The following is a 26,128-nucleotide window of genomic DNA, read 5'->3' as shown; positions in this document are numbered from 1 at the left end:
GCCCTCGCGGTTGGTGCAGCGGTCACCGGCACACGCCCACATTGCTCTTTCGAAGGCTCTCCGTCCCGGCGGGAGAGTGGGGTGGGGAAGGTGAGGTAGGATGGCCAGTGACGCTGGAAAGGAGGATCCGGACTGACCTGGAGGAGCACCTTCCTAAGATGATTTCGATGCTTGCTCTCCACTTCTTCACTTGAACCTGTATTCCATGTTTCTCTCGTCCATCTTTCATCTTCAAAGTAGGACTACGTGACCTCCTAGTTCATCCATCATGGAAAGGAGAAGACGGCCACAAATGCTTAGTTGCACATGAAACTGGAATTGAATTTTCATGCTGCTGGTCCTATTTTTTGGTTGTTGTTCATGCAAGCACTCGTCTTTGTATATTAGGATAGGAGTGCTCACAGTGTCTTTGAACTAGAAATTCGGCTCGAGCATTAGCTATCGTCGACCTTGAAAGTACAAAACACCGCAAGCATCTGTCATCTGAGTGTTTCTGCAGCAACATGTTGCCTTCTTTAACTTGGATGACAATGGGAGTTGTGTACGCTTGAGAAACCTACCTACGCAGGTATAATACATATTAGATTGTTGCCTTCTTTGACTTGGATGATAATGGGAGTTGTGTACGCTTGGGAAACCTATGCAGGTATGAAACATATTAGATTATGCCATTTGTCTTGTAAGAGAAGAAAGGAAATCCATAGACTTCTCGTTTCTTGATCGAAACTAAGACAACAGTATCATGGGCCATCGGTTTCGACCCTATCTTGCTTATGGCAATCCTTATTAATGGATTTATGAGCCATTCATCACTTCGAGTAAGTTCATCAGAGAAGTTGGAGAAATGATATCCATGTATCCCAATATTGTTGAGAGAGAGAGAGATTTCATAGAGAAGTTTAAGAAAGAGAAGAAACGAGACGGAACAAGTAAAAAACAAAAAAAGAAGACAATCAACTTTATTTCTCAATCTGCTCTCCGCAGAAATCTTTCTCTAACACCCCTTGTGGTGTCCCTTTTTCTCATGGCTTAGGGTTATTGGGGTTGTAAAGGATCTTATGTATAACCCTAAATTAATAATTTTCTATTTCTAATCAAACATAGATTTATAATTCAACTCAAACTCTTAATTAAATTTAAATTATATCTCTAATATCTTCTCTTAATTTATTTTTTTTAGAGCTATAATTCAACTCGAACTCCTAATTAAATTTAAATCATGTATCTAATATCCTCCCTTAATTTAATTATTTCTTAAACCTCCAAGTTAGTGTCATAAGTGTTCAAACGCTTTAGTTTTCAAACATTTTTATTTTTTTACAAAGGGTAAGTCGCAAAGGTTGTATTCGAGCTTAGGACCTTGCGATATATCATCAAAGTTTTCATAAGCTCTATAAAGATATTTACAACTTGATCTTCAATCCTATAATACTTCGTTTTGATTATTTTATTCTTCATTTGATGTCTTAGGACATAATCTCATTACTTTCGCCACGATTGGTTGGATTTTTAGATAATTTTAGGGCTAAAGAATTATCATAAATTTTTTGATTAGCACAGCTTGCTCAATATTGCTACAGTAGATTGCTTCTCATAATATCATTAAGTTCCTCCAGTACCTAAAACGAAAATATAACCAAATATGCTATTCTACATGTTGCCTAATTTTAATCTCAAGATAATATATCATTAATCCAAGTTAGTGATACCAAATTATTTTCTCATAAAACATTAAAACTTATGAATCATGTCAACATCTTTTTGCTTTTGTATAATATATTCTTCACATGCTTTATTGAGATGGTTAATTATAGAAAATCTTATGACCATCTTTTACTCATACAATATTTTTAAGCTATAAAAATATAGATAATCAAACTACAAATGCCATAAACAAGATTCATCTTTAGTGAATTGAAATAAGAATTATTAGCAATATGAATATTCAAAGAAAATATCCTATTTTTGGTATCTCAACCATAGTAATAATTCGACTTTTATCATCCTCAATTTTGTAAATATGATTTTTTCGATTGATTTCATATAGGTAAGATAATATTATCACTCATGCATGTATTCAATGCTTGCATTCGGAATCTCCAATTATATGGATGAAATAAATCTGATGCTAATGACCTGAGATGCAAAATATCTCGAGCTAACGAGAAACCCGAATCACAAAATCCAATAGTGGTGGAGAGATCCGGATCGTTGTGATGCGCGGCGTCGCGTCCCCAAATCAAACGCGTGACGACCCCGACCGAGTGTGGTATAGTCTCGAAGAAGCGACGACGCGGATGGTTTCATGGAATCCCAAGAACGGCAGCGGGAGGAAAGCCTCTGTTCCCAATCCCCTCCTCTCCGTTCCTCGATCGAAGCCCTACACCTTTCTCCGATTCCCGCCTCGCTGGGACTAGCGTTCGTCTGCGCCTCCCTTGTCCTTGTCCGATCGCAAACCCTCAAACCTCTATCCACCGCCATCAAGCTCGCCGACAGCGCCATCAAGGGCACCGAGGCCCTCCGGCTTCTCCACTCGCCTTCGCCCCAGTCGGTCTTTCTCGCCACCAAGGCCCTCGTGAAGAGCTACAAGGCCTCCAAGCTCCTCCATCCGTCCAAATTCCACCCTAAGATCCCTTCCGTTGTGGCGGCGAGGCTCAAAGCTTGCCTCGGCGCCGTCAGCCTTCTCGGCTACGCGAAATCCCCATCCGTCGTTGATGGTTTGCTGGGGATAGGGTTCCTGAAAGGTGGATACAAGGTTTCGAAGAACACTGCCAAGGTTCTCGAAGGGTTCGTGGGTTTTCAATTGAATTCAGCGCTCAGAGATGGCATCGATGCGTTGGGACTGCTGGTTAAGGCTGCGACGGTGGGGAGAGTGATTAAGCGCTGGTTTTCGATTGAGTGGCGCACGAGGAATCGGCGCGTCTGTCTCTTTCTGACAGCTGATTTGAAGCATGGGGTTCGATTGAGCTACAAAAGATTGGATTTTGATGGCATTCGTGGATGTACGAGAGTTTTCTACTCGGAGCCATTTCCTTTATGGGAGGCAGCTGTGATCGGTGAGATGGCTGTAGCTTTCCACCCGTCTGAATTGCTTTGCTTGTCAATTCCTGTAAATGAGGTAATCCCAACGAAATCAATGTAACTGCTGTATAGTGGTTATCTTGTCTGTAGTTGCAAAGTAGTCTATGCTTATCTTGTATCTCAGGCTTGTAAACTTGTATAACTGATAACGGAAAGTTTTGCTGCAAATTATTTTAGTCATGGCTTATAATCTTCTCCATAATTTTTTAGTGACATAGCCACTGAGTTCATTGGAGAGGGCATTTCTTAGGTTTTGGAGATTGATTTATACTGTAACAGAGTATTGCCTTTGTATGATATTGAATTATGACTAGCTATGCCCTTATTTTACCTAGGTCCAATGAGGAAAATTCTCACCATTTGAGCTAATGCTTTCTTCAGAGTGGAGTCGATTTGAGTAGTTGAGTAGAATGTCGTTTGATTGAGAAAAGTTGTAGAACTTTTTAACATGGTAAGCGGTGCATAAATGGAACTTGTGATCATTAGGTAACCTAACATCCTGATAGCAACAAAAACATCATCATGATTGCCAAACGAGCAATGCCTTCTATTGCTAGTTTGAAAATTGGCGTGGCATAATCTCCAAAGTAATATTTACCCTAGACCAACTGCACCACTAGCCTTTTTCTTTCTCGGATTTAGATGTCTCATGTCACTTGAGTAATTTTTACCCTAGACCAACTTCACCACCAGCCTTTTTCTTTCTCGGATTGGTGAGCAATACATCTTATGAAACATGGGCAACATGGAGCCTAGTGCCTCAGTATGCTGTTGGTTTGGTAACATGATTGAGGGTTTTTCACTTTGAAGCCAAGCCGGAACTGGGATGAGGTGTTAGAAGATGTTAGATAGGTTCTGCAGTCATCGTGCTTTCCTATCTGAACATTTCGGATAAATGGTGTGGTCTACTTGGCTTTGGTAACTAATTAGCTTCCTCCCGTTGCAGGATAAAACAATTAACTATGACCTCTGCTTCTATCTTCTATTCTTAATTTTGACTTTCCTAATATGTTCAGGGTCTGCTTTTGGTACTCTACTTTGCTCACCTTTGCTGTTGAGCCTAAACCTTTTGGTGATTAGACCTTCCTTCATGTGCTCTTCGAGTGCCCACTTCTTTTTCCTAAACTTTATCATCCGTCCTTGTTATAATTGACCTATTCTTATTCTTCAAAGCATCTCCAGATGCAAAAGCTTTTGTTATGTTGACTGGTTAAGGCCTCCTTACTGGCTTGCACATTTGTTTTTTCCTCGAGAAACATTAGGGGTTATCCTTTCAAATCTTTTGTCATGAAAAGAGAAGCATGATTTATACGCAAAAGTAAACAAACAAAACATAAAGAAAAGTGATATATAAAGCTCAGGAGGGATTCCGAAGGAAAGTACAGAAGTACCATATGTTATAGAAGTTATGCCAGAAAATCTCATAAATTAACTCTTGATTAGTCATAATATTATCACCATCCACTGGCTTGTGAATGTTTCTCAGAAATTCCATATTGCATGTGACACATCCTAATTATTCTCAGTAAATATCAGAAGTAATTTCTATTACAAGCTAGGATCTACTTTTTAAAACATTTGATTAGTCGATTGCTTGTAAAATATTTGGATAAATCATTTTACTACTTCAGTTGGTAAAGGTCCGAAATACTTCATCACCCACTATAGTTTCTTTCAAGAGGCATCATTGACTACAGTTAATTTTGTGTATGCTGTGGTTGAAGATTCTTTCCTACAACTTAGTTTTCCTGCTTCATAATCAAACCGGATATTAATGTTGAAAAATATGAATAGATACAATACCTACATGGGAATTATTTTTCCTTAGTTTTCTCAAGGATAAACTTGGATGCCATTTCAATTTTTTTCTTACTGAAGTCTATTTCGCCAATACTAAAATGGGTACAAAACACTCAAGCTGCCAAATTGGCCCAAATTAGTTCATAATTCAGTACATCCACTGCAGAGCGAACTGGTCAAATGCTTGTTATTGTATGTAATAAGTTCATGACTGTATGATTACATATCCACAATCTGATGTCAACCTCTTCTCTAATTTTGACTAGAAAACAATTGACAATGTATTGTTTGATTTTAGTGAACGACAAGCTTGTCAATTGAGGTCAATTGAATCAGGTAAATCAGTTACTATACAAACTCCAATGGTTCTTGCTTTGCTGCACACAATTATCTAATTAGCCTTTGACTTCCAATTATGTAATGTACTGGCAAATTTTAGCACCTTGTTATGAATAGCTAATGCACTCATGAAAATATGGAAGTTAGCGAAAATCCAAGATGTATATTGCCCATCTTTAGTTTCTCATTTGACACTATTATGTTCCTCTGGAGCTATACAGGGTCCACAGTGATTATCTGCCATGACTCCTATGTATGTTTCTTGGTGTTGAAACAATGAGAAATGGGGAGACAATGTTGTGGCAGTAACATTAGTTTCCATGCCAGTCATTTTATTGTATGGTAAATAATGGCTACATCAGCTGTTGAATGCAAGTAAAAAAATCAGCAATATGAGTCAAACTTGTCAGGTCATGTGACTCATTTGCTTATATCCAAGATTCAAGAGTGAAGTTGTTCTTAAAAGAGTTCATGCCACTGATATGTACAAGGATGTCTGAGGAGTCGAGTATGTCTTCTTCCTTCATAACCACCTACAAACAAAAGCAGTACGTAATTAAAATGAGTAAGATATGCACACTCATATAGGAAAGGAGCCAATGTCATCGAAGTAAGTTTTGACGTGAGGTCATCTTGTGGAAGCTTTGCGCTGAATTTGGTTAGGGGCTATTTTACCAAGTAGCTGAGTTTTTCTAATTCTGATCGTCTACAAATTTAATCTTTAAAATGTGGGTTGAATTTGTAAATTGATGTTAGTTTTAAGCTTCTAAGCTCTCACATACAATGATTATGGTGACTGCAATTTTCTTAACGGGTCTTCCTTTTGATATATGTGAATAGTAGTAGCTACTGCTTCTTCAGAATTTATCATGTTATTATCCATCGGTACTGATGATGCTAAAGTAAGGTGCGCAAAACATTTTGCTATTGTTGGACAAACAGAATAGCAAGTGTTGAGGGAAAACTGCCAGAAGCACCAGATTGTGGAAGCATGTTTTTGGTATAAAGGTAAAGTGCAATGAATTCTGGGTGATTTTTAGAAATCTAATTACAGATTTCATAGTATTTTTTTTTCTTTTCTCCAAACAAGCTAACCTCAAAATCATTCTATATTGTTGCAGATAAATTATGATCTCCTAGTTTTTGTGTTCTTTTTATATTTTTGTATCATAAATGAGATGCACATTTCTAAGCTGTGAGGATCTGTATCATGTGAGACAGAGTCTGAAATAAGAAGGGTCGGTCTCTGGAACTGTGTGTTGAGCTGCAATAAAAATGGTAAAAGTAGGTTCTTACTTCCTCATCCATTTCATGGTTTCTGGAACTGGGTTTTGTCATCTCTCCAAATTCATCATTCTTTGCAAACCGCCCTCGGACTCTAGGTCGGCTGTCTGCTAGAGTCTTCCTGCAAGCATACTGCAAGTGTATTGCAATCAATTTAGGCTGTATTTCGATTACTTTCAAAACTGTTAATTTTACCTTGATCTTTTTGCTGAAGTTTCTTTGATTTCTCTTCTTAATGTATCTGGTGATCTTCTCCTTCCTCTCCTCGACAGACAGACGACCTACTTTGAAGGTGGACTCATCCATAGCGGAGACGTTGGAAGCTGGCAGGGGTGTTGGGTTGCCACTGTTCCCAGCCATCAGATGTTGGCTCCCTCCTCCAATCACCTTTACAAGGCAAATGAAACTCTATTACATCCTTCTATGAAAAGGGCAAGGTATGTGATCTGTATTGTGCAAAATCTATTTACTACAGCACGAGGCTCAAACTAATTGTCAGTTGATACTTGATAAGCTGGATCTATTCTACGGCGATGCGAGCAACTGAAACAACCTGGGCACCAATTCCCAGGTATGAACCATCTGCTATAGTCTATGGATTGCGTGGAATAATGTATCAACTGTTCTATCATCTAATAACTTTCTTGTCAAAAGAGCCGCTGAGGAAGCATATAGTCAATGGTCTTAACCCATTTTTCTTTCACACAGTCACTTTCAATCATCGATTGGCTTGCATATAATATAGTTGGGAGAATCCTGCTCTGGGCTATAAGAGTTGGTATTACATTAGTCGCTCAGACCTCAATGGATGCCCACAGTTTGATATAACAACTAGGTGAATCTTAGGGACTCGACTCTTCAATCAAAAAGATTGTGGATAGCTTCTTTTGCCTGGAGGCAGAAATGCAACCTAAAAATGGCTTATAGCTACTGCCGCATAAGTGTTCGCATATTAATTGACGTGTTTATGTTCTCAGTTAATTGTTGCTCCATCGGAGCTTGTCAAATTATGGGATACATCAAGCTTGGTCATCCGCAAGATCTTGCATGTGCGCAAAGAATTAGGCCCGAAGTATCTGTTGTCCTCATTCAACATCATCATTTGCGGACACGTGCTTGGACGACCAGGTCATGAGATACGTGTGTTTTCGGGCATGAGTGTTAGTTTCTGTCACGGTTCATCATGTCAATTATATGTGAATAATAACAATAATGTATTTTAGGAGCAATAAAAATATGATATCAACTAAGATATTTATAATGTAACTGTCCTTTTCGCGTGCATGATTATTCATGTATCGGTGCAGACGAGGAGAGAACTTAAAAGTGCTCTGACGTCGACAGAATAATAAACAACTATAGAGGGGGTTATTTGTACCTGTAAATTCCCAGTGCGGTACGCTCGCAGCGGCGGCGCTTCCAGCCCGTACATCCCCGAACCAGTTACCAACGCCTGGTAATCTGCCACGTGTTCCGAACCCATTGGCCCTACCTCGGGCCCCGCCGCCATCATCCCTCCCGCAGGAAAGAACCCGTGCGGCCCGTCACCGCGCGCCGACCCGCCCCAGTGGTACGACGCCCCGACGCCGCCCCCGTCGAGGACTGCACACAGCGGCGGTGTCATCCCGACCGCCGCCGCCACCGCCGCGTGGAATTCCTCATCGCTCGCCGGACGCTGCTGTTGGCACCTCGGCGGGCCACCGGTCGCCGCCATCTGGACCGCCGCGTGGTCGGGCGGGTACGGCCGGTATTCGCTCGTGGCGACGTCGCATATGGAGATCAGGTCGTCGAAGGGTTCCAGGCTGAACTCTCCTGCGTACGGTGGCTGGGCCGTGAACATGTCGAGATGACGGCCCAGCGACGAGGAGGAGGCCGAGGAAAGGTAGCAGACGTCGGGAAGGAGGTCGATCTCAGGGTCCAGCATCTGAGCTGGGAGAGCGTCGAGTGAGGGGAGGAGACGTTCGCGATGAGGAGGAGAACACGTCGTGGCCGTGCCGGAGGAGGAGGGCGAGGCAGCCTCACGTCGGAAGGAGATCGTTGCCGATGTCGTTCTCGTACAAGTCGAGGATTTGGGCGGCGATGGGAATGCAGATACACCCTCCGATTCTGCTCCCGAATGGGCCATTTTAAAGGAGGAGGAGCTACAAGAAGTGCGGAAACTATTACAACAGTACCACCAAGAAGAACACCGAGAGGGACACCAAAGCGTCTCCATTAACGATTTTTTTACCTCTTTTTTAGATAATTCAGAAAAACAAAACACATGGAAAAAGACTTGCAAAGGCCTTTTTGTTGGAGAAGGATAATATTTTTGTTTTACCACTAAAAACAAAGCACACAAAACACATGGACAAAGACCCAGTCCCATTACCTACTCTCAGTAACTACACCTTGGGCTGCATTTTTATTATATTCGAGTAAATAACAGTAATAAGATTTGGATTCCTGATATATGTTTGCTACTAGGAGGTACACAAGATCAACAAAGTTATCTTGCAATATTAGATAGTATCAACCATAAATGCAGATTCCATCACTCCTGAAAGGAAGAAGCAAAGAAGGAAGATTTAACTGTGAAAATAATTAACTGCACTTCTCAATATTCCTCAAATAAATATGATGTATAAATTGTTTTGAAAAGCGAGATTTTGTAGGCCGCAGTGTAACAACCAATTATATATAAAAAAATACGTGTCTTTCCTGTTCACATGTACAATTCATGCCATCTTGATTGTGTCAGAAGCCTTTGACTTCTTCAAAATCAACAAGAGAGAGAGAGAGAGAGAAATAGGACACATATCCTTTACTGAAAGGATTGGCCGTTTTATTATATAATACATATTACGGTCACCCATAATTATGGCTTCTTATGTGGCGACTCGACCGTCTTGGAACAGCTCGCCAACGTCGGTCTCTGTTGGCAGATCACGCCGTATAAAAGGCATCTCGTCAATCTTGATGCACTCGTGGCAGCTCACCCATTGCTCGCATAATTATAGTACCTTTTTTCTTCGTAGAGATCCAAGTGGGTAGGGTATAGCGTTAACGGGTATGGGTTTCGGATCTCTGATTCCGGATCTGGTCGTGAACTCGAATCAATATATCGTCGTCATCCGGCCCTGGCGACTCGTCTCGAGTCGACTGGAACAAAAGCAGCTTTTGTAAACCCTACCGACCTTGCGGATTTCTCTTCCGCCTCTCTCTCTCTCTCTCTCTCTTGCTGCCCTTCAAGAATCACAGTTCTTGCGAAAACCCTCCGCCTGCCGATTCCGCGGTCGAAATCCTCAGTCGAATCCGCAATGATCTGCGCAAGTACAGCCCCGCCACTTGTTTTCGTCGTCTGCAAACCCCAGGGTTTGTTTTCTTTCGTTTCACCGTTCGGTTTAGGGTTCTAACCTCGATTCCTCCTTTTCTTTGTAGTCTCTGGCGAAGTGCCGGAGGAACCCGTGGTCTCCAAGAAATCCGGGCTTCTCTTTGAGCGGCGGTTGATCGAGCACCACATTGCGGTACGCTTTTTTTTCCTTTCTAGGGAAGATTGAATGGCTCAAGATTTCTAGCTGCATGAAATTTGTCCTCTGCTGTATCTGTTCTCTACCTATACCATTTTCTTGCCGAATCTTGATTAGTCTGTGCTCTTCTTCCTATCTGTTGGATTGTTAGAGTCATGGGAAATGCCCCGTTACCAAGGAGGACCTCACGACAGATGATCTTGTACCTGTGAAGACCAACAAGGTGCATTTCATAACTTCGATTAGCTCTCAGTTATTATTATCTTGATAGTAAAAGCATAGTTCTATTGGCACATAGATTAAGACACCAGAAAAAGAACCATAAAAGTAGCAAGAGTCTAATTCGGGGGAACCATTTGAAAGAATGTTCACTGCAAAGTGACATGTCAAAAGATAATGAGCATCTCGTTGCATGTTGTGCAATTTATTTGGTTTCATTGTTTTAAATTTAGGAAAGATCATAAGTCAGTACATGGAGGGCTATACATCTGTGATTTAGCTGTACAGGCTATGAAGTCCAGGTGTCCCCTCTCTGGGACATAAAACTTGATTTTCTATGTATAATATCACCATAGTTTGCTTGATAGGGCTTTGGGTGTCATGAAAGAGCACTTGAATCACAGATTCAGTGTTGAATGGGTTTTTGTGTTAGGCAAGTTACATTTACTACTAGTCAAAATGGTCAAAAGAAAACAACACCAAGAAGATCGTGTGACAAACATGGGAGAGATGAGATGTGCAGTAGTGAGAAAGAAGATGGGAGAGGACAAGGCATAAAATTGCACCATGAGGAAAGGTCTGGAGAATTATTCTCAAACAACAGAATTATTGTGAATCATAATCTTCTGCGTGAAATCAACTATAGATCACAAATGCCCAGAATCTGCTGTTCTTAGGCTGTTTGAAAGAGATTGAGGAGATGAAGTTAAATCAGAGGCATTAGTGAGCTTTCCTCCTGCCTTTTCCAATCGGCCATCTCTTCTGTTTGTCCAATCTAGCAGGCTTGTACCAATAGAGAGTGAGTTTCTCTAAAACACTAACATTTATCAGACTCCACTTTAGGTACATTTAAAAACATAAGCTAACTGTTATTCATCTGATCAAGGCTTCTTACGATCCACATGATGTTGAATATCTATCTTTGCTCAATGATGTTTTGAGACTATGCAGCTATAATTTGTATTTTGCTATGCAGTTTGTTTCTTGCTTTCCATTCCCATGACATAGAAGTCTCCATATAATATACTTGAGCATATGGCTCGAGGGTTCTGTATTTATTGCCTCACTTAAACTGCAAATAGACCTTACACCCTGCATGATCCTTGCAAATGTTGATTGGTTCAGAAGCCTCTGCCTATGGCCTTAAAGAAACTGATTATGTTCTGTTATAACTTTTGATACTTTGTACATCCGGGGACCTTGATGGCATGCATTTTGCTTATGCTACTGGGTTGACTGAGCAAGATATAAAGAACGGTATCTTTTAACAACACTTGGTCTTCTTTAGTGTGACCAAATCACATGGCTCAAAGACATGGGTTAACATCATCTTTTAATTGATACATGGATTCAGTATTTGCATTCTTGCATCACATATCACTGGTGTTAGGGACATGTTTTGCCATTCAAGTAGCATTTGAGAGTTATAATTCATATTGGTTATAGTTCTTTGAAACAGTTCTTTGCTGCTTAAGCAGAGAAAAGATATTTTAGCTGGACTGTATATGAAACATGGTATTGAGAGTGGCATGATTAATGCAAGATAATTTTTTTCTTATCTAATGCATAAAGCTAACAGTTCTTATACATTGATAGATGCTTCGTAGTTTTTTTCATCTGGAATCCCTGATATATACACTAGAAAATCAAGTTCTCATGATATATGTAATTCAAAATTTGATATATGGAAAATCACCTATTTTTAGATTAAGGCATCTGCCTAATGAAAACTGATAATGTTTTGTTTAGGTCCCTAAGCAAGAACAAGGTATCCAAGCACAAATTTTCATCTAAAATGGCAGGGCCATGGGTGCTACTGCTGAAATACCCAAAATGAACTGCCAGCCGAGTGACCTAGGAATAGCTTGCACTTCCAAACTCATTGAAGTAGACTTAGTTTACCACCGTCATTACCTTGCTTGATTCCTCTGCTGTTCAAATTGAACTTCTTTCAAACCATTCCTATTAGCATGGCAAGTCCCATGTCCAAACGAACTTTCAAGTTTTATGATCATGTAATGAACTTTCGAATTGCCTCATCGCATAATCAACCATGTTTGTAGTGATTTTCAAGTTAAGTCTGGATAAGTGTCCTGATCAGGCTGCCCTGTTTGTACCTCTGAATAGGACCAGATAGATTGGTATAATGTGCTGTAGTAATCAATATTATGCGAAAAAAAGCACAAATTGTTACTAGGCAAGAGTTAAGTGTTGTAAAAGTCTAACTTATTGACTTGGATTAACTCTTGCTGAGTTTATTGACTACCTTGCATCATGGTTCGTCGTACCGTAGCTTATAGCTTGGTACTAGCAGTATGTACCTATCTGACAGGGGACCGGCGCGGGTGGTACCTTAGTATGTTTCCATGTACCATGTGTTGGCACATTTGGTACAGCTTGGTACACAGTAAGTACTGTACCAACAGCTGACCATTACATCAGCACGGATCGGTAAGGTGAATCATGCCTTGCATGAACATAAATAAAGAGCTTAGCTTGTTTAGAACTTAAACGATGAGGACTCGACTTTACAGAAACTGGAATAATCTTCTCTTTTGGATTCTTTTTGTTAATTGATCCATCAATTGCTTGCTTTATATGTGAATATTTTTGCTGGGTATGATACTATTGCAAATGCAATTGGATTTTTAAGCAGCTGTTGCATTTTGCTCAATGTTATTTTCTTTCTCATTGTTGCATGTTTTTTTTTTCTTCTTTCTCAATCTTTTTCCAATGGTAGGTGGTGAAGCCCAGACCCTTGCAAGCTGCAAGCATCCCTGGGTTGCTAGGAATGTTTCAGAATGTACGTCTCCCCGAACTCTTTGGTTTATTTGGGGCTTCTCTTGTTCGTTTAATCATGTCCTGAAAAATTTACTACTGTTATTACAATCTGAATTTAATGAATGGCAAAATCCTTGATGTTAGTGCTTTTCAGTAATACTGGCTATTAGTTGGAACTTGGTAGTTCATGATGTAGCATCTTCTTTACATCAGGGAATATAAATATATGTTGCAGGTTTCGGAAATTTCATTTGTATGATTTTCTATTCACATCACCATTTCATTGATAACCCATGCTGCCATGTAGTACATGGATTTGAAGTGTCAGCTGAGTTTCTTGTCTCAATTGGCTTCCTGTCAAATAATAGATGGAGGAGTGTGTTCGGTTATTCTTCATTGGTGTTGAGAAATAATCTGGTTCTAATTTGGTAGTTGTGTAATCAACGTGATATGCTACTAAGTTTAGCATTTATTGGCCAAATCCATTCTAAAAATTATTTATGCAGGTTTTACTACCTTTATCTGCACTTGTAACGAGATAAGATGGCAATTCATTGAGGGACATTTTTGTTAAAATAAAAAAAGAGAAAGTTGCATTTGGCAATCATTTCGTTTGTTCACCAGGGGCAATTTAAAGCCTGAGGCTACCTACTGTTGTAGAGCTTAATTCTTGTGATATGTCCTGGTTATGTAAAAGTCGTCATGATGCAAGAGCTGTATGTCTATGTAGTTATGTCTAATTGGCAAATTCTTCTTGAAGACTAAAAGTATTAATGAATTTTACTGTTTTTCTGTTTATGTAACTTAATAATTCTTACATCAGATTCTTATTGACCTTTTGGGAATTGAACCGTTGGTTTCTTTTTCTTTTTTATGTAATAGGAATGGGATGCTCTAATGTTGTCTAATTTTGCTTTGGAGCAACAATTACACACGGCGAGGCAAGAGCTAAGTCATGCCTTGTATCAGGTACGAATTAATTTCTTGTTTATGAGAGGGAATATGGTTTGATTGTAGACCATCAGTTTGTGTTGTCCTAATTGTGTTTTTTATTTATTCTTGCATTTTGCATTTGATACTTAGTCATTTTCCATGATTGTTTTTGTTAATACCTTTCTCATTAGGTGCTTGTTATGCACAGTGGCTAAAAACTTGAGAATACAGGGACTATAACCTAGTCACGTGGTTTGCCAACCATTCGGATTAATTCTAAAGAAACATGCTTGGTTCATTATTAAAATTACTTTCTATCATTTTTTTCCCTAAATTGATAGGTAATGAGGAACAACAGATGCACTTGTAGATAAATGAGCATCAATGATGGAGGTGTCTAAAGTTTTATCAAAGGGTAGATTAAGCTTTTTCGGCAAAGCTAGATATCATGGATGCTCTTACAGAATTTCTCTCATTAGTAGCATTTTCTTTATAAGCTTAATCTTTAAGCCTTGCCATTGGAATAATTAATAGTTTTGGTGGTCTCAACTATAATGTAGTTATAAGTCATAATCTTTTAAATGAAAATGTATAGGTAGCAGTTAATTTAGTCATGACATTGTCCCACTTTGTTGGTGTTTAACTGTGGTTCTATGAGAAATTATTAATTATTATATAGTTTTTTAAGTGATTCTTTTTGTTTTATGGTGGATGGGTTGAATCTTTTGTTAGTTTCCTTGCATTTGATCTACCATCCTTTGTTACCCATGTTTTGTTGTTTTTCTTATCCTGAGAGTACATGGCATTGCTTTTATGCTTTTCAATGTTCGGACTACTATTTTGTCATTCTTGCCTTTCCTTTTCGAAATAGTGCTAAATCATGGGATTGGGCTGAATTTGGATAGTCTTGCAGGACCAAATATCATATAGCAGGGTTGGAGCTAAGTCCAAATTGTAGTTGTGATTGAATTTGAACATAGAATTAAAACCAAAACTGGAATAAGAAGCTGAGGGTGGAACCAGTAGAGGGTGAGAGAGCAAGGAATAAGACAATTGGGGGAGATAATGATGAGGGAGATCAAATAGAAGAGTGTTAGGGTTCGATTATTTATGAAATGAATTTTGATTTAAGTTGTAAAAATGAAATGAATTGATGATATGATATTTAACTAACGGTTCTGCTTCAACAACACTCGAAGGATTCCTTTTATATATATTGCATCAATTTTAAGGCCTTAATGTTCCAACTCAAGCACATTGGGGCTTGTTCAAGCTTAGTTCTTTAAGAAGCAGATTTGTAAAAATATGATTTGATCATGCTCATTGGGCTTGTGAATGGGCTAGGGGTTTAAATAAGGTGCTCGCCTAAGCACTCGGGCGAGGCGAGGCTCGAGCGCCTCAAACCTCGACTAGGCGATGCGCTTCAATGAAGCGTCGCTTGGGTGCTCGCTTGAATTGAGGTGTCGAGCACCTCGGGCGAGCGCTCGATTAAAACGAGGCAACTGAACCAGGCTATTAAGTTTGGTTCGATTGAACATTAGCTTAGGTGGTTCGATTGAACCAACTAAGCTATATAATGTTACTAAATATGTGCACACAAACACCCTCCCCCCCTCCCCGCGCAGCCCCAAGCCATAAACCCTATTACGTGCGTAGTTGCTACCTTCTCCGTCGTTGCCTCCTTTGTCGTTACCTTTGCCATCGACGCACAAGACCGACACTTCCTCTATCATTGACAGATGGGTTCGAAGGTCTAGCTTTCGTGTGTAGTTTCCTCCGTCATTGTTGCTTCCATATGCAGCTCCTTCCATCGTCGAAGGAGAGGACCACAGCTTCCTTTGCCACTGATGAATACATTTGAAGCTTCCTCCGCCCAAGATGTCATCGTCCACAGCTTCTGTCATCACCGCCGTCATCGTTTGAAGCTTTTTTCGTCCCTGCTGCTGTTGTTCGAAGCTTCCTCTGCGGCTACTGTTGCCATTCACAACTTCCTCCGTCGTTGTCATTAACGTCCGAAAGTTCTTTCGTCATCATCGCCCACTCTTTCCCCACTTTCTATCATCAGTAACTCTTTTCTCCTCTCTAACTATTGTTAATAGTTGATTAAATACTGTTAACAGTAGATTGTTAACTATTGTTATTATATAATAGTTCCTATTTAGATTTTAGCACTGTTAATCTCCATTTATTAATTATATTTTATATATTTTATATTTTAATATTTCAGAGCGTCTTGCTTCGTTCGGGCGAGTGCCTAGTGCTTTTTAAATCACTGGAATGGGCTGGGCTCAAACCAAATGTCAGGTTGAGCTTGAGTTGTTCATGAACGTCATGCCTTGCTTACATCACTATACAACATTGTCTTGAGAGTTGTATTTATTATTTTACACATGCTTGTCTGATTGGTTGTTTTAAAGCTTTCTGATTGTGCTTATCCTTCCAACTTAGATATGGTATAGGTTTGGTCTTTTTCATGAAAGGTTTCACCGTGAGAATGATCTAAGGGCTCCCTAACAAGTCAAGGTGGAACTTTGTTTGAGGCATGGTTCGCTTTATTGGCTGTCGGTATGGTATGTACCGGCCCATATCGATGTACCAACACATGGTACAGTGGGGTATATTGACATACCAGTATGTATTGCTCGTACTAGTCTCCCGTTGGACTAATATGTACTGCCTGTATCGAATGGTATGTTGTGATATGGCGACTTTGAGGTTCATCTACTTTATATTAGGCTATATACAATTTTTTTTTTGGTGATAAGTTGCTATAATGAGGAAAATAATATGATGGTCATGGAATAAAAAATTGGAATTAGGGAAAGGTTCAGTGTAAGATGAAGTGGTTTCCTATTTTTGTTGTTTTTTTGGTTTTAAATTCACTTTATCGGTGTTGATAAGTACCTTGTTCCAATCATGAGACTGAAGTTTGCAAGGTGTATAGAGTTGTGAAATCTTTCCACTGATTTCATAGCCTTCTAGTGGCGGTGTGAGTTCAATATTTGGTCTTTTCCTTCTCTAGGTTCTTCTTTATTTTTTTGTTCTTTTTGTAGTTGTTGAAGCCTTTTTTTTGCAAATTACTTTGGCCACAAAAACAATTTCAAACTGCTGATGCTGTTTCTCATTCTTGGTTCTTAAAGTAATCATTATCAATCCTTTTTATCTAGATGTTTTTTAACTTGAAACATGGAGCAGGGAGTTTATGATTGTTCTTTCTATGCCTTAAATTGGTTCATATTTAATGCTGTGGTAAATGTATGTTCAACATTCAATTGCTGATTGCTGCATTAAGTTCCAGAAACTGCTTTGTTTGCATTAATTTTCAGACAAATATCTTTCTTGAAAGTTTAAACCTTGAATTCACTATCTTTTTGTTATGCAACTCATGCGCCAAATCCTTGGAAGTTGTTTTAAATTTTCTATTGATTGTTCTGATCTGATGATCTCCTGTTTGTATGTAACTAAATTAAATTGTGAATGACCTGATGGCTCTTGTTTCTTATCGGAACCTTCCTTTGTATTGCTCTGCATCAGATCTCTAGAATCATTGCTGATACTTTTTCCCTTTAGCCTTCTTTTGTTTTATATATTGTTTTAGCACCTTGTTGGTCAGATCATTTTTGCAGCACTAATTGCATTATCCTTCAGCATGATGCTGCATGCCGTGTCATCGCAAGGCTGAAGAAGGAAAGGGATGAAGCCAGGGTGCTTTTGGCTCAGGCTGAGCGACAGATCCCTCTATTAACGGCTTCAGCTGCTAATGCAACAACTATTGTCAGCAATGGGAAAAGAGGTTTTGATCATTTTAAATTCAATGTGAAGTTTGGCTTCTACAACAGGAATTCACTACATCTTGTAAGATTTTATCATACTTGCAGCTGCAGAGGATGAGTTGGGTCCTGATGGAAAGAGAATTCGTCCTGGTATTAATCCTGCTATTATTGCAGAACTTACAGAATGCAATGCTTTGCTTTCTGGACAGCGGAAGAAGCGGCAGGTACCTTTTCTCTTTTCTATTGCAGTCAAATTGGCCTCTTCCTCAGCCATGTGATCAGTATATTTTTAACACAACCATTTGACTGCGAAAGCAGCAGGATCACCACCACCACTTTCATCATGCTATCTATCCCAACTATATGTGGTTATGTTTGTTGTGGAAAAGCAAATAATCATTGTGAATTGCAGACAGTCCAAGAACACATAGATGTAAAAGATGGGTGGATACTATAAACATTGGCTTCTTTTTTTGTATGTTAGATCCCAGCAACATTGGCTTCTGTTGATGCGCTGGAGAGATCCACTCAGATCTCTAGTCATCCTCTTCACAAGACTAACAAGCCAGGCATTCTTTCTATTGATATTGATGCTTCCAAGGTACATCAATTCTTTGGTTGCTTTTCTGGTTACTTTCTCTTTGTTCTTCAGTTTATATATATATATATATATATATATATATATATATATATATATATATATATATATATATATATATATATATATATATATATATATAGTCACATGCATACACACACATATATATATGTATATCCATATATACATATATACACACATTATATATATACATACACATACATATGTACATATACATGTACATATATAGCCTCATTTTTCGCAATAGTCTCTCTTTGAGTTGCATATTAGTCCAACAGTTCTTTGTATTGTATGTTAATCCTGACAATGTTAAATCGTAGTGCTTATTGAACCTTCTACGTATTTAACTTTTGCATGGTGAAGATGACCATACTACTTCTCTGTCCTCAAAGTAATGCTATATAATGTTTATTTTCTAGTTTTATACTTCGTTTCTCATTCTATGTTAGTCTTGATATTTTTTTTATTAGAGTGGAACTTCATAAGTTTTCTATTAGAACTAGTGATATCTAGGAGATATCATTTCCTTTCGAGACCTTGAATATACATAACCTAAAACCTTACAATCATTAGAAAATGATGCAAGGAGATTAGTATGTTAGTTGAAAAGTAAAGGTGAAATATTGATACAAATGCAAATCCTCAGATGAAATCTATCAATTTGCTGTTTGGACTTTGGACTGTTATTGTGATTGGAAATTGGAAGTGGTAGGATTAAGAGACATTGTAAGGTGCCTTTGAACTTTTTGGAAGTATGGTTCCAAGGAAGAATGGGATAAAATTGATAAAATATTTAATATCAAAGACTACCATGATGAATAGACAAGTCATCCAAGCAAGAAGAAGATAAGGGTAAAATCTTCAAAACTTCTATTATCAAAGTTTACGATGATAAAAAAATCTTTCTTGATATCTTCTTTATTGTTGTGTTTATACAAACTCAAATCATGAGGTATCTTTTGAACTTTTAGGAAGTATGGTTTCCAAGGGAGAAGAAGTGTGTAGAGTTGACAAAACATTTAGTATCAAAGACTACCATGATGAAGAAACTTTTTGTTCCAAGGAAGGAGAAGAAAGGGATAAAATTTTCAAAAATTTTAATCATCAAAGATTACAATGATGAAAATAATTTCTTGAATTGTTTCCTTATTGTTGTGGTTAAACAAACTCAAAAGGCTTTTACATGATATGGTTTGGGAATTTTTAGGGAGTAACATGAAAAAAGGGTTGAGCTATTATTGTGGAAATCCCGTTGATATGGGGAATTAATATGCAAAATGCCTTTAAGGATATGCATGCATGTATGCAACTGGTCAAACTTTTGGCATGAATGGACAATTGTACAGCCTTTGCAATGGGATGGTAGAACTATTTATGGACATAGTTTACCATCCCAAAAGTAAGGCACTGGATTTAGAATGCATTAAAGAACTAGTGTTTCAATCGTTGGATATTCAACTGTTTATAATGATACATGAAGACATGAAATGTAATGTAGTTTTGGTTTCTCAGAATTTGCTTTAGCCTACAAAGAAAGTGCAACACCAAATATGCAACATAAGGCTTGATAATTAATTTTTGAAACATAAATATATTGTTTGTCACACTCTTGATGGAAGGCAGAAGCATATGAAAGCTTATGTTCCCAATTTTCATAACTTATGAATATTGCTAATCTGGCTGCAAATAATGCAGGAATAGCAGAATGATATGTTTATCCTAGGATTACTTTATTCGATATTTTCTCCATTTAAGAAGACATCTACTGTTTTCTTAATGAAGATATGAAACTGGGCAATTTGTGTGTATTCCATGGCACACCACTTATATGAAAATTGGCAGTGCTCCTATTCTTTTACAAATCTGATGGATTTAGCAATTTCTCTATTGGTTTTGATGTTAAAGTTTCTTTCCTAAACACAATTTGCATTTGGATAATGCTATGCTAGCACTATATTATCTATTCTATATGATGGAAACCATGTCTTGTTTGAGACATTCCTGGATGACTAGCAGGACATGATTGCAACGGGGGGTTTTGATACGAATGGAGTACTTTTTAATAGGACATCAGGTCAGATCTTATCTACACTTGCTGGCCACTCAAAAAAGGTTTTTGCTTCCACCACAGCTTACTGTTTCTGTTATTCAGTTCTATGTATTTCTTTCTTTAGTGGTTTCTTAGTGAGTGAAAATTTTTCAATGATTCTTTTTCTTTTCACTGTAGGTTACCAGTGTGAAATTTGTGCCTGGTAGTGAAGTGATTGTAACTGGGTCAAGTGATAAGGTTAGTCACAATTGACTAGTGTGTTATATATTCTCATTGGCTTCATATGCAACTTTCTAAGATTTTTTTTGTATATTTTCTGTATGTAAACTGTCTATGCTTTTTCCTGTGGATCTAATATGGACTTGTTCTCTTTTGCTACCATCCATTGTTTAATTCTTTTGCACTTCTTATTTTCTATAATCTTAATGTCCAATTAAACCATAACCGCCTTACATGTTTTTATCAAAGGGGGAAATGGAGTAAGCAATTCTTAAAGAGAATAAGATGAACTTTATGTAATATCCTCATTTTTGTAGAATTATATGATGAATTCTTCAATGATGTTAAACTGAATGTTCACATAATCCAGATTAGTCACATATTGGTCCAAATATGTGCTACAAATTTTTATGGAACTGCCTTTCATACAAATTTGTAAAGTTCAGGTAGATATCTCTTCAGATGTTCTTTCTACTGTGTAGTCTACTTGTGCATGTAAATGCATGTGTTTTTTTTTAATTCACATGGACAAATGCCATGTGATTGTTTAACACATTATATAACTCAATTTCTTATGCATTTAATGCACATCGGTTTGACATTGATAAAATCATGGTATGATGTACCACCTGATCAGTATGAAACAGTCGGTATGCATTGGTTTGCCAGCTGATTGGTATGTGGATCAGCTTGTTTCGGGCAGTAGGTACATTGTAAGGGCGGGTTTTACGTGGTTCATCCCTTGTAAAGCCCTCTCCCTATTTCACTTATTGTCACTCACTCTAATTGTCGCTGTCTTTCTCACTCTCTTTCTTGCTTTTTCTCACTCTCTCACTTGTTTAATCTTCCTAGTCGGTGATAAGTGAAAATCAACCTTCTGATTGGTGATAAGTGAAAAATAACCTTTTGATTCGGATAAAATAGGGATTGGTACTGAGATATAGTGGAATTTATCTCCAATTGAAGGTATTTAGATCAAGGGTCGTAATTTCATATTGTACTAGAGTATCGAGTTCAGCTCGGTATGGTATGGTACGGGTATATCGAGTGGTACATTTTGGCGTATCGTTCGGTATATATATATATATATATATATAATAATAATAATAATAATAATAATAATAATAATAATAATAATAATAATAAAGTTAAAAAATAAAAAAAGGGTCGACGTCGCCTTGTTTCTTCTCCCCGCGAAGCCTCGGCAACGTCACCGAGGCTTCTTCTCCCCGCGTGGATGACGAGAAGTCATCGATAACGTCGAGGCTTCGTCGCCTCAGCCGAGGAGGAGACGACATATCATCTGCGGCGTCCGACGATAGATCGGGATCGTCCAGGGAGAGCGGCACCGGATCTCCAGGTTCTCTCTTTTCTTCTCCCTCTTCTTCTTTCTCCCTCGGCTAATATCGTCTTGTAGCGGGCGGCGACCGTCACCGACCGATTTCGTATGATAACGGGGCGGAAACAACCCCAATTGGTACGGTCGGTATCATTCGAAATTAAAAATCCAGATTTAGATTCTTTACATTTTAGTTATAATTTCATATAATTAGACTTGTCAAAATCAACCTAGAGAAGATGTTTTATTTATCATTTCATATAATTAGAGGAGTGGAAATCAACCTAGAATTTCTTTTCATTTATGGTTTATATATACTTTATTCTTATCTGAATATAATACATATACAAAGAATTTAGGAGAACTTCCAAAATAGTTTTATTTATTTCAGGTCTTTTTTGATTTTTTTGGAACATTGGTATGTACAGGTGTATCAACATACACCTACCATTACATACCAGTCCGAGACGGTCTTCCTTGACTATAATATATATATGAAGAAATTGGGAGAAAAGCCCTAAAATAGGGTTTTTTTTATAATTTCAGGTCATTTTGGCCCTTTTTTCCAAAACATCGGTACATACCAGTGTGCCTATATACTGGTATGGCTGATTGGTATGAGATGGCATTCCTCGACTAAAATTATGTGATTGTATTCTTTTAACTAGACATGTTTTGGTTCTTCCATCTGTAAATTCCTGATTCATTGTGTCTGTAAAGACCAGTTGATGACCATTAATTTCAAGAAATCAAGATTAATTTCTTGATTGTAGGAAATTTGCTTGTTGATGACCATTTGTTTGTATGGTCATCAACAGAAATAACTCATCAACACTCTCTTTCTTCTCATTTTTCTTTTTAATTTCTTTGCGTTGATTGTTGATGAGTTATTTCTGTTTTTAAAATGTCATAATTGGATGAAGATCTGAATGTAGGTTTATCTTTTATTCTTTCATTGTTCTTACTTGCATCATTGGAAGTTGTAATCCATTTTTTGTTTATAGACCTGCAAGCAAACATACAACAGTGGTATTTTTCTGCAGCTGCCTCACTATGCCTTGACCATCTTAGTTTTGTCCTTCTATGCAAAGAATTATAAAATATAATATATGCTTTCTAGGATAGCTATAAAATGATTTTCGGTTATGTAGTTCTGAGTTATTTTCTTCTGAGCCTCTCGAAGAGACTTTGTGAATCAAAATCCTAAAAGTGTGTGATGTTTGATTTTGATGATCTACATTTGTGCTTCTTGAATTGATTTATGTTTTCTACAGACTGTTCGTGTTTGGCAAGGGACTGAAGATGGTAGTTATGATTGTCGACATATCTTGAGGGACCACACTGCTGAGGTATGCTGATCTATTGCATCTAGTGTCTATTATTGATTATTTCGGATGTTTGTATTTTCCTTTAGGGCAATTGTCTATCCAACTTTCATGTTAGAGATTGAAAAGCTTTTAAACATGGATACTTTACTTTTGTGAAGTTTCTTAATATTGACTACTTTGTGGGACAGCAGTTTTAGTTGGCCTTGAAACATACTATGAAAGGAAATTATGTGACTGTAATGCTGTTTTCTGTTTGCATTCTACATACATCAGTTTATAATTGTTTAACTGTATTTTATGTCTGTGCTAAGATATTAGAAATGTGCTGTTAATTCGTTTACCTGGTTTCATGTTTTTACCTACAATTTCTGGTCCTTCGAGTCTACTTTGGCTGCCATTTTATTGCTCTAATTTCTTGGAAAGGCTGGTTTTAGAATCTGAAGAATATGAAGAGTGGTTGAAACATTTCTGTAGATGTCATTTTGATGTCCAAATTATTAATTGAACAATTAGCTTTCACAAACTAATGTTACTCAATTTGCTTAATATGGACATCTTTAGATTAATAGACAAAGAAGTAAATTGATAATCTAGTTTATCTGTTTTCATGAGTATGAAATAGAAAAGGTCTTGTGTAAAGCAACATTAAGATCCTTATTCTTTCTTTTATCTGAAAGAAAGAATCTGAATATTGTTACTTAGGGGAATCATGGATATTTAAAGAATTAGAGATCACCTTCTGCAAATCCCTTTCACTCAAGTGAAAGGTCATTATTATTGAAATAAAACAATATAATAACAATATTTGTATTTTGACATTTTAACCTTTGCAACAGGTGCAAGCTGTTACTGTTCATGCCACTCAAAAGTACTTTGTGACTGCTTCCATGGATAGTACTTGGTGTTTCTATGACCTTTCTACTGGATCATGCCTCACTCAAGTATCTCTCTCTCCCTCAAAGTACTTTTGTGTTTCTTTTGTTTCCTTCTTCCTCTTTTTTCTGCCATCATCAACATGATACACAAGCAAGCATATGTACCCTCAAAACTTGCAGATGCTCCACTTGAATGTTGATTTATTAAGAACATGCATATGCAGGTTGGTGAAGCTTCAACAGAGGAGGGATTTACTTCAGCTTCCTTTCATCCTGATGGTCTTATTCTTGGAACAGGCACCACTGGAGCCATTGTTAAGATTTGGGATGTCAAATCTCAGGTAGTATATTGGCAATTTAGAAAGGTGATAGTTTGCAAGGCATGAACAATTTGATTGCCTTTTGCTTATGCTGATGGAAACAAGAATATTTCAGTCAAATGTTGCGAAATTTGATGGGCATGTTGGATCAGTGACCGCTATGTCATTCTCTGAGAATGGTTATTTCCTTGCGGTAGGCTTTTTTTTTTTTTTTAAATGTAGGAACAGTTATAGAGGTTCACACTGCCTTGTAATGATTTATTGTTTTGGCATTGATCAGACTGCAGCTATGGATGGTGTGAAGCTTTGGGATCTTAGGAAGCTAAGGAACTTCAGATCCTTTGCTCCCTATGATCCAAATACGCCAACAAACTCTGGTATGCCACTGCTTTTTTTTTCATGAAACGTTTCTAATTTCTTCCTGCAGTCTTGTACTTTCTAATTCTAGTGCGCATGTTTAATTTTTTGATATAAACTGCTCTATCAGAACTACGAAGATTAATTGTGAAAGATGTCACCTCTGCTGCATGTAAAAGATCCATCATACTGCTAGTGATTCAATTGTTTCGGTGCTATTATGTTTCCTTATGTCATGGGAAGTTCTTTTTTTCTTCGCATGTTCAGTGGTAGTGTCTTGGGGATGGGGGAAGAGGGTCTGACCAATAAACTGCAATGGTTAAATTAATGTAATTGAACTTGGTGCTAATTTTCTGTAAACGACAATTTAAAAGCATCCTTTGTTTCTTGATGAGACGTTATGGCTAAATCAGACGTGCTTTTTTGTTGCAGTGGAGTTTGACTTCAGTGGGAGTTATCTTGCTATTGCAGGCTCGGACACCAGGTATGTTATTTTCAATTTCTGGCCTCCGAGTAATAATGTGCATATCTATCATGAGTCATTTATTTGAAGAAAGGACATGGACTTAAAAGGCTTTTGTGCACTAGAAGACGTCTGGTTGTGATTCTAAATGTTGGTAGTTGCTAATCAGAAAGATAAGATGTCATCCTTTTCATCTGATGTGAATAGAAACGTTATGGTGGATATGGTCAGTCCAGTGATTCGATGCAAATTAAGTTATTAGTCATTTATATTTTCTTCTTCTTTTAAATGGCTTGTTGCAGGGTGTACCAAGTAGCCAACGTGAAGTTGGAGTGGAATCTTATCAAGACGTTCCCTGATTTATCTGGAACAGGTGCAGATTTCTGATGCCAGATACAGTCGTCTGAATTATAAAACTTAGTTTCTGTTGATTGTTTGGTGTAATAATTTTGATGTCTCCAGGGAAAGTCACATGTGTTAAGTTTGGAGCTGATGCAAAATACATGGCAGTGGGTTCCATGGACCGAAACCTACGGATGTTTGGTCTTCCAGGGGATGACTCAGAGGAGCCGAGATCCCCTGATAATTAATGAGCCAAATTGCCAAAATCTCAATGATCAGGTGAGTTATGCCTCAGCAAATTTTTTTTTTTTTAAATTGATGTTATGGAGGAGCGGTTAGACACTGCCTGCCCAGCATTATTGTACACTTCTTTGGGAGTTCCCAAAGTGCAAGCTTAATTATTGTCGAACACGACCAATGGAATCGTCTAACGTGAATTATTTTGTAGTTTTGACTTGGAGCATTCATTCAAACCATTTTCACTTCCCTAGGGTTTT

At 37.9% G+C, this 26,128-nt stretch overlaps 3 protein-coding genes across 3 annotated transcripts; 2 read left to right on the top strand and 1 right to left on the bottom strand.

Moving 5' to 3' along the window:
- Positions 1–2,209: 2,209 nt before the first annotated feature.
- Positions 2,210–3,257, top strand: LOC103970234 (uncharacterized). The gene has a single exon (XM_009383929.3). It carries the CDS (start codon positions 2,306–2,308, stop codon positions 3,140–3,142), a length of 837 nt encoding a protein of 278 aa, XP_009382204.2. The 5' UTR covers positions 2,210–2,305; the 3' UTR covers positions 3,143–3,257.
- A 2,368-nt stretch (positions 3,258–5,625) lies between these two features.
- Positions 5,626–8,629, bottom strand: LOC103970845 (uncharacterized). Its single transcript, XM_018820061.2, has 4 exons — positions 7,883–8,629; positions 6,700–6,891; positions 6,517–6,636; positions 5,626–5,753 (listed from the first exon to the last, which is right to left on the bottom strand). The coding sequence occupies exons 1-4, from the start codon at positions 8,627–8,629 to the stop codon at positions 5,649–5,651; spliced, it is 1,164 nt and encodes a 387-aa protein (XP_018675606.2). The 3' UTR covers positions 5,626–5,648.
- A 999-nt stretch (positions 8,630–9,628) lies between these two features.
- Positions 9,629–26,113, top strand: LOC135653089 (pre-mRNA-processing factor 19-like). The gene is made up of 18 exons (XM_065174571.1): positions 9,629–9,816; positions 9,925–10,010; positions 10,165–10,236; positions 12,973–13,035; positions 13,896–13,982; positions 17,595–17,739; positions 17,825–17,943; positions 18,204–18,320; positions 20,355–20,450; positions 20,566–20,625; positions 23,221–23,295; positions 24,111–24,215; positions 24,374–24,490; positions 24,585–24,662; positions 24,750–24,846; positions 25,259–25,310; positions 25,592–25,662; positions 25,752–26,113. The coding sequence occupies exons 1-18, from the start codon at positions 9,804–9,806 to the stop codon at positions 25,877–25,879; spliced, it is 1,581 nt and encodes a 526-aa protein (XP_065030643.1). The 5' UTR covers positions 9,629–9,803; the 3' UTR covers positions 25,880–26,113.
- The last annotated feature ends 15 nt before the right edge of the window (positions 26,114–26,128 follow it).

The sequence above is a fragment of the Musa acuminata genome, chromosome BXJ3-11 (assembly GCF_036884655.1).
Source record: "Musa acuminata AAA Group cultivar baxijiao chromosome BXJ3-11, Cavendish_Baxijiao_AAA, whole genome shotgun sequence".
Lineage (NCBI taxonomy): Eukaryota > Viridiplantae > Streptophyta > Magnoliopsida > Zingiberales > Musaceae > Musa > Musa acuminata.
The sequence above is the reverse complement of the archived record's forward strand: the minus strand, read 5'-3'. Positions and strand labels throughout refer to the sequence as shown.

What these genes read in the sequence shown, in the direction of transcription:
- LOC135653089 (XM_065174571.1), top strand. An exon ending in TACCTGTGAAGACCAACAAG is followed by an intron (nt 10,237 to 12,972) that starts GTGCATTTCATA and finishes TTCCAATGGTAG; the next exon opens with GTGGTGAAGCCCAGACCCTT. An exon ending in TGCTAGGAATGTTTCAGAAT is followed by an intron (nt 13,036 to 13,895) that starts GTACGTCTCCCC and finishes TTTATGTAATAG; the next exon opens with GAATGGGATGCTCTAATGTT.
- LOC103970845 (XM_018820061.2), bottom strand. Translation starts at nt 8,629, where the DNA reads ATGGCCCATTCGGGAGCAGAATCGGAGGGTGTATCTGCATTCCCATCG. An exon ending in ACTTCAGCAAAAAGATCAAG is followed by an intron (nt 6,637 to 6,699) that starts GTAAAATTAACA and finishes ATACACTTGCAG; the next exon opens with TATGCTTGCAGGAAGACTCT. An exon ending in ACCATGAAATGGATGAGGAA is followed by an intron (nt 5,754 to 6,516) that starts GTAAGAACCTAC and finishes TTTTGTTTGTAG; the next exon opens with GTGGTTATGAAGGAAGAAGA.
- LOC103970234 (XM_009383929.3), top strand. Translation starts at nt 2,306, where the DNA reads ATGGAATCCCAAGAACGGCAGCGGGAGGAAAGCCTCTGTTCCCAATCC.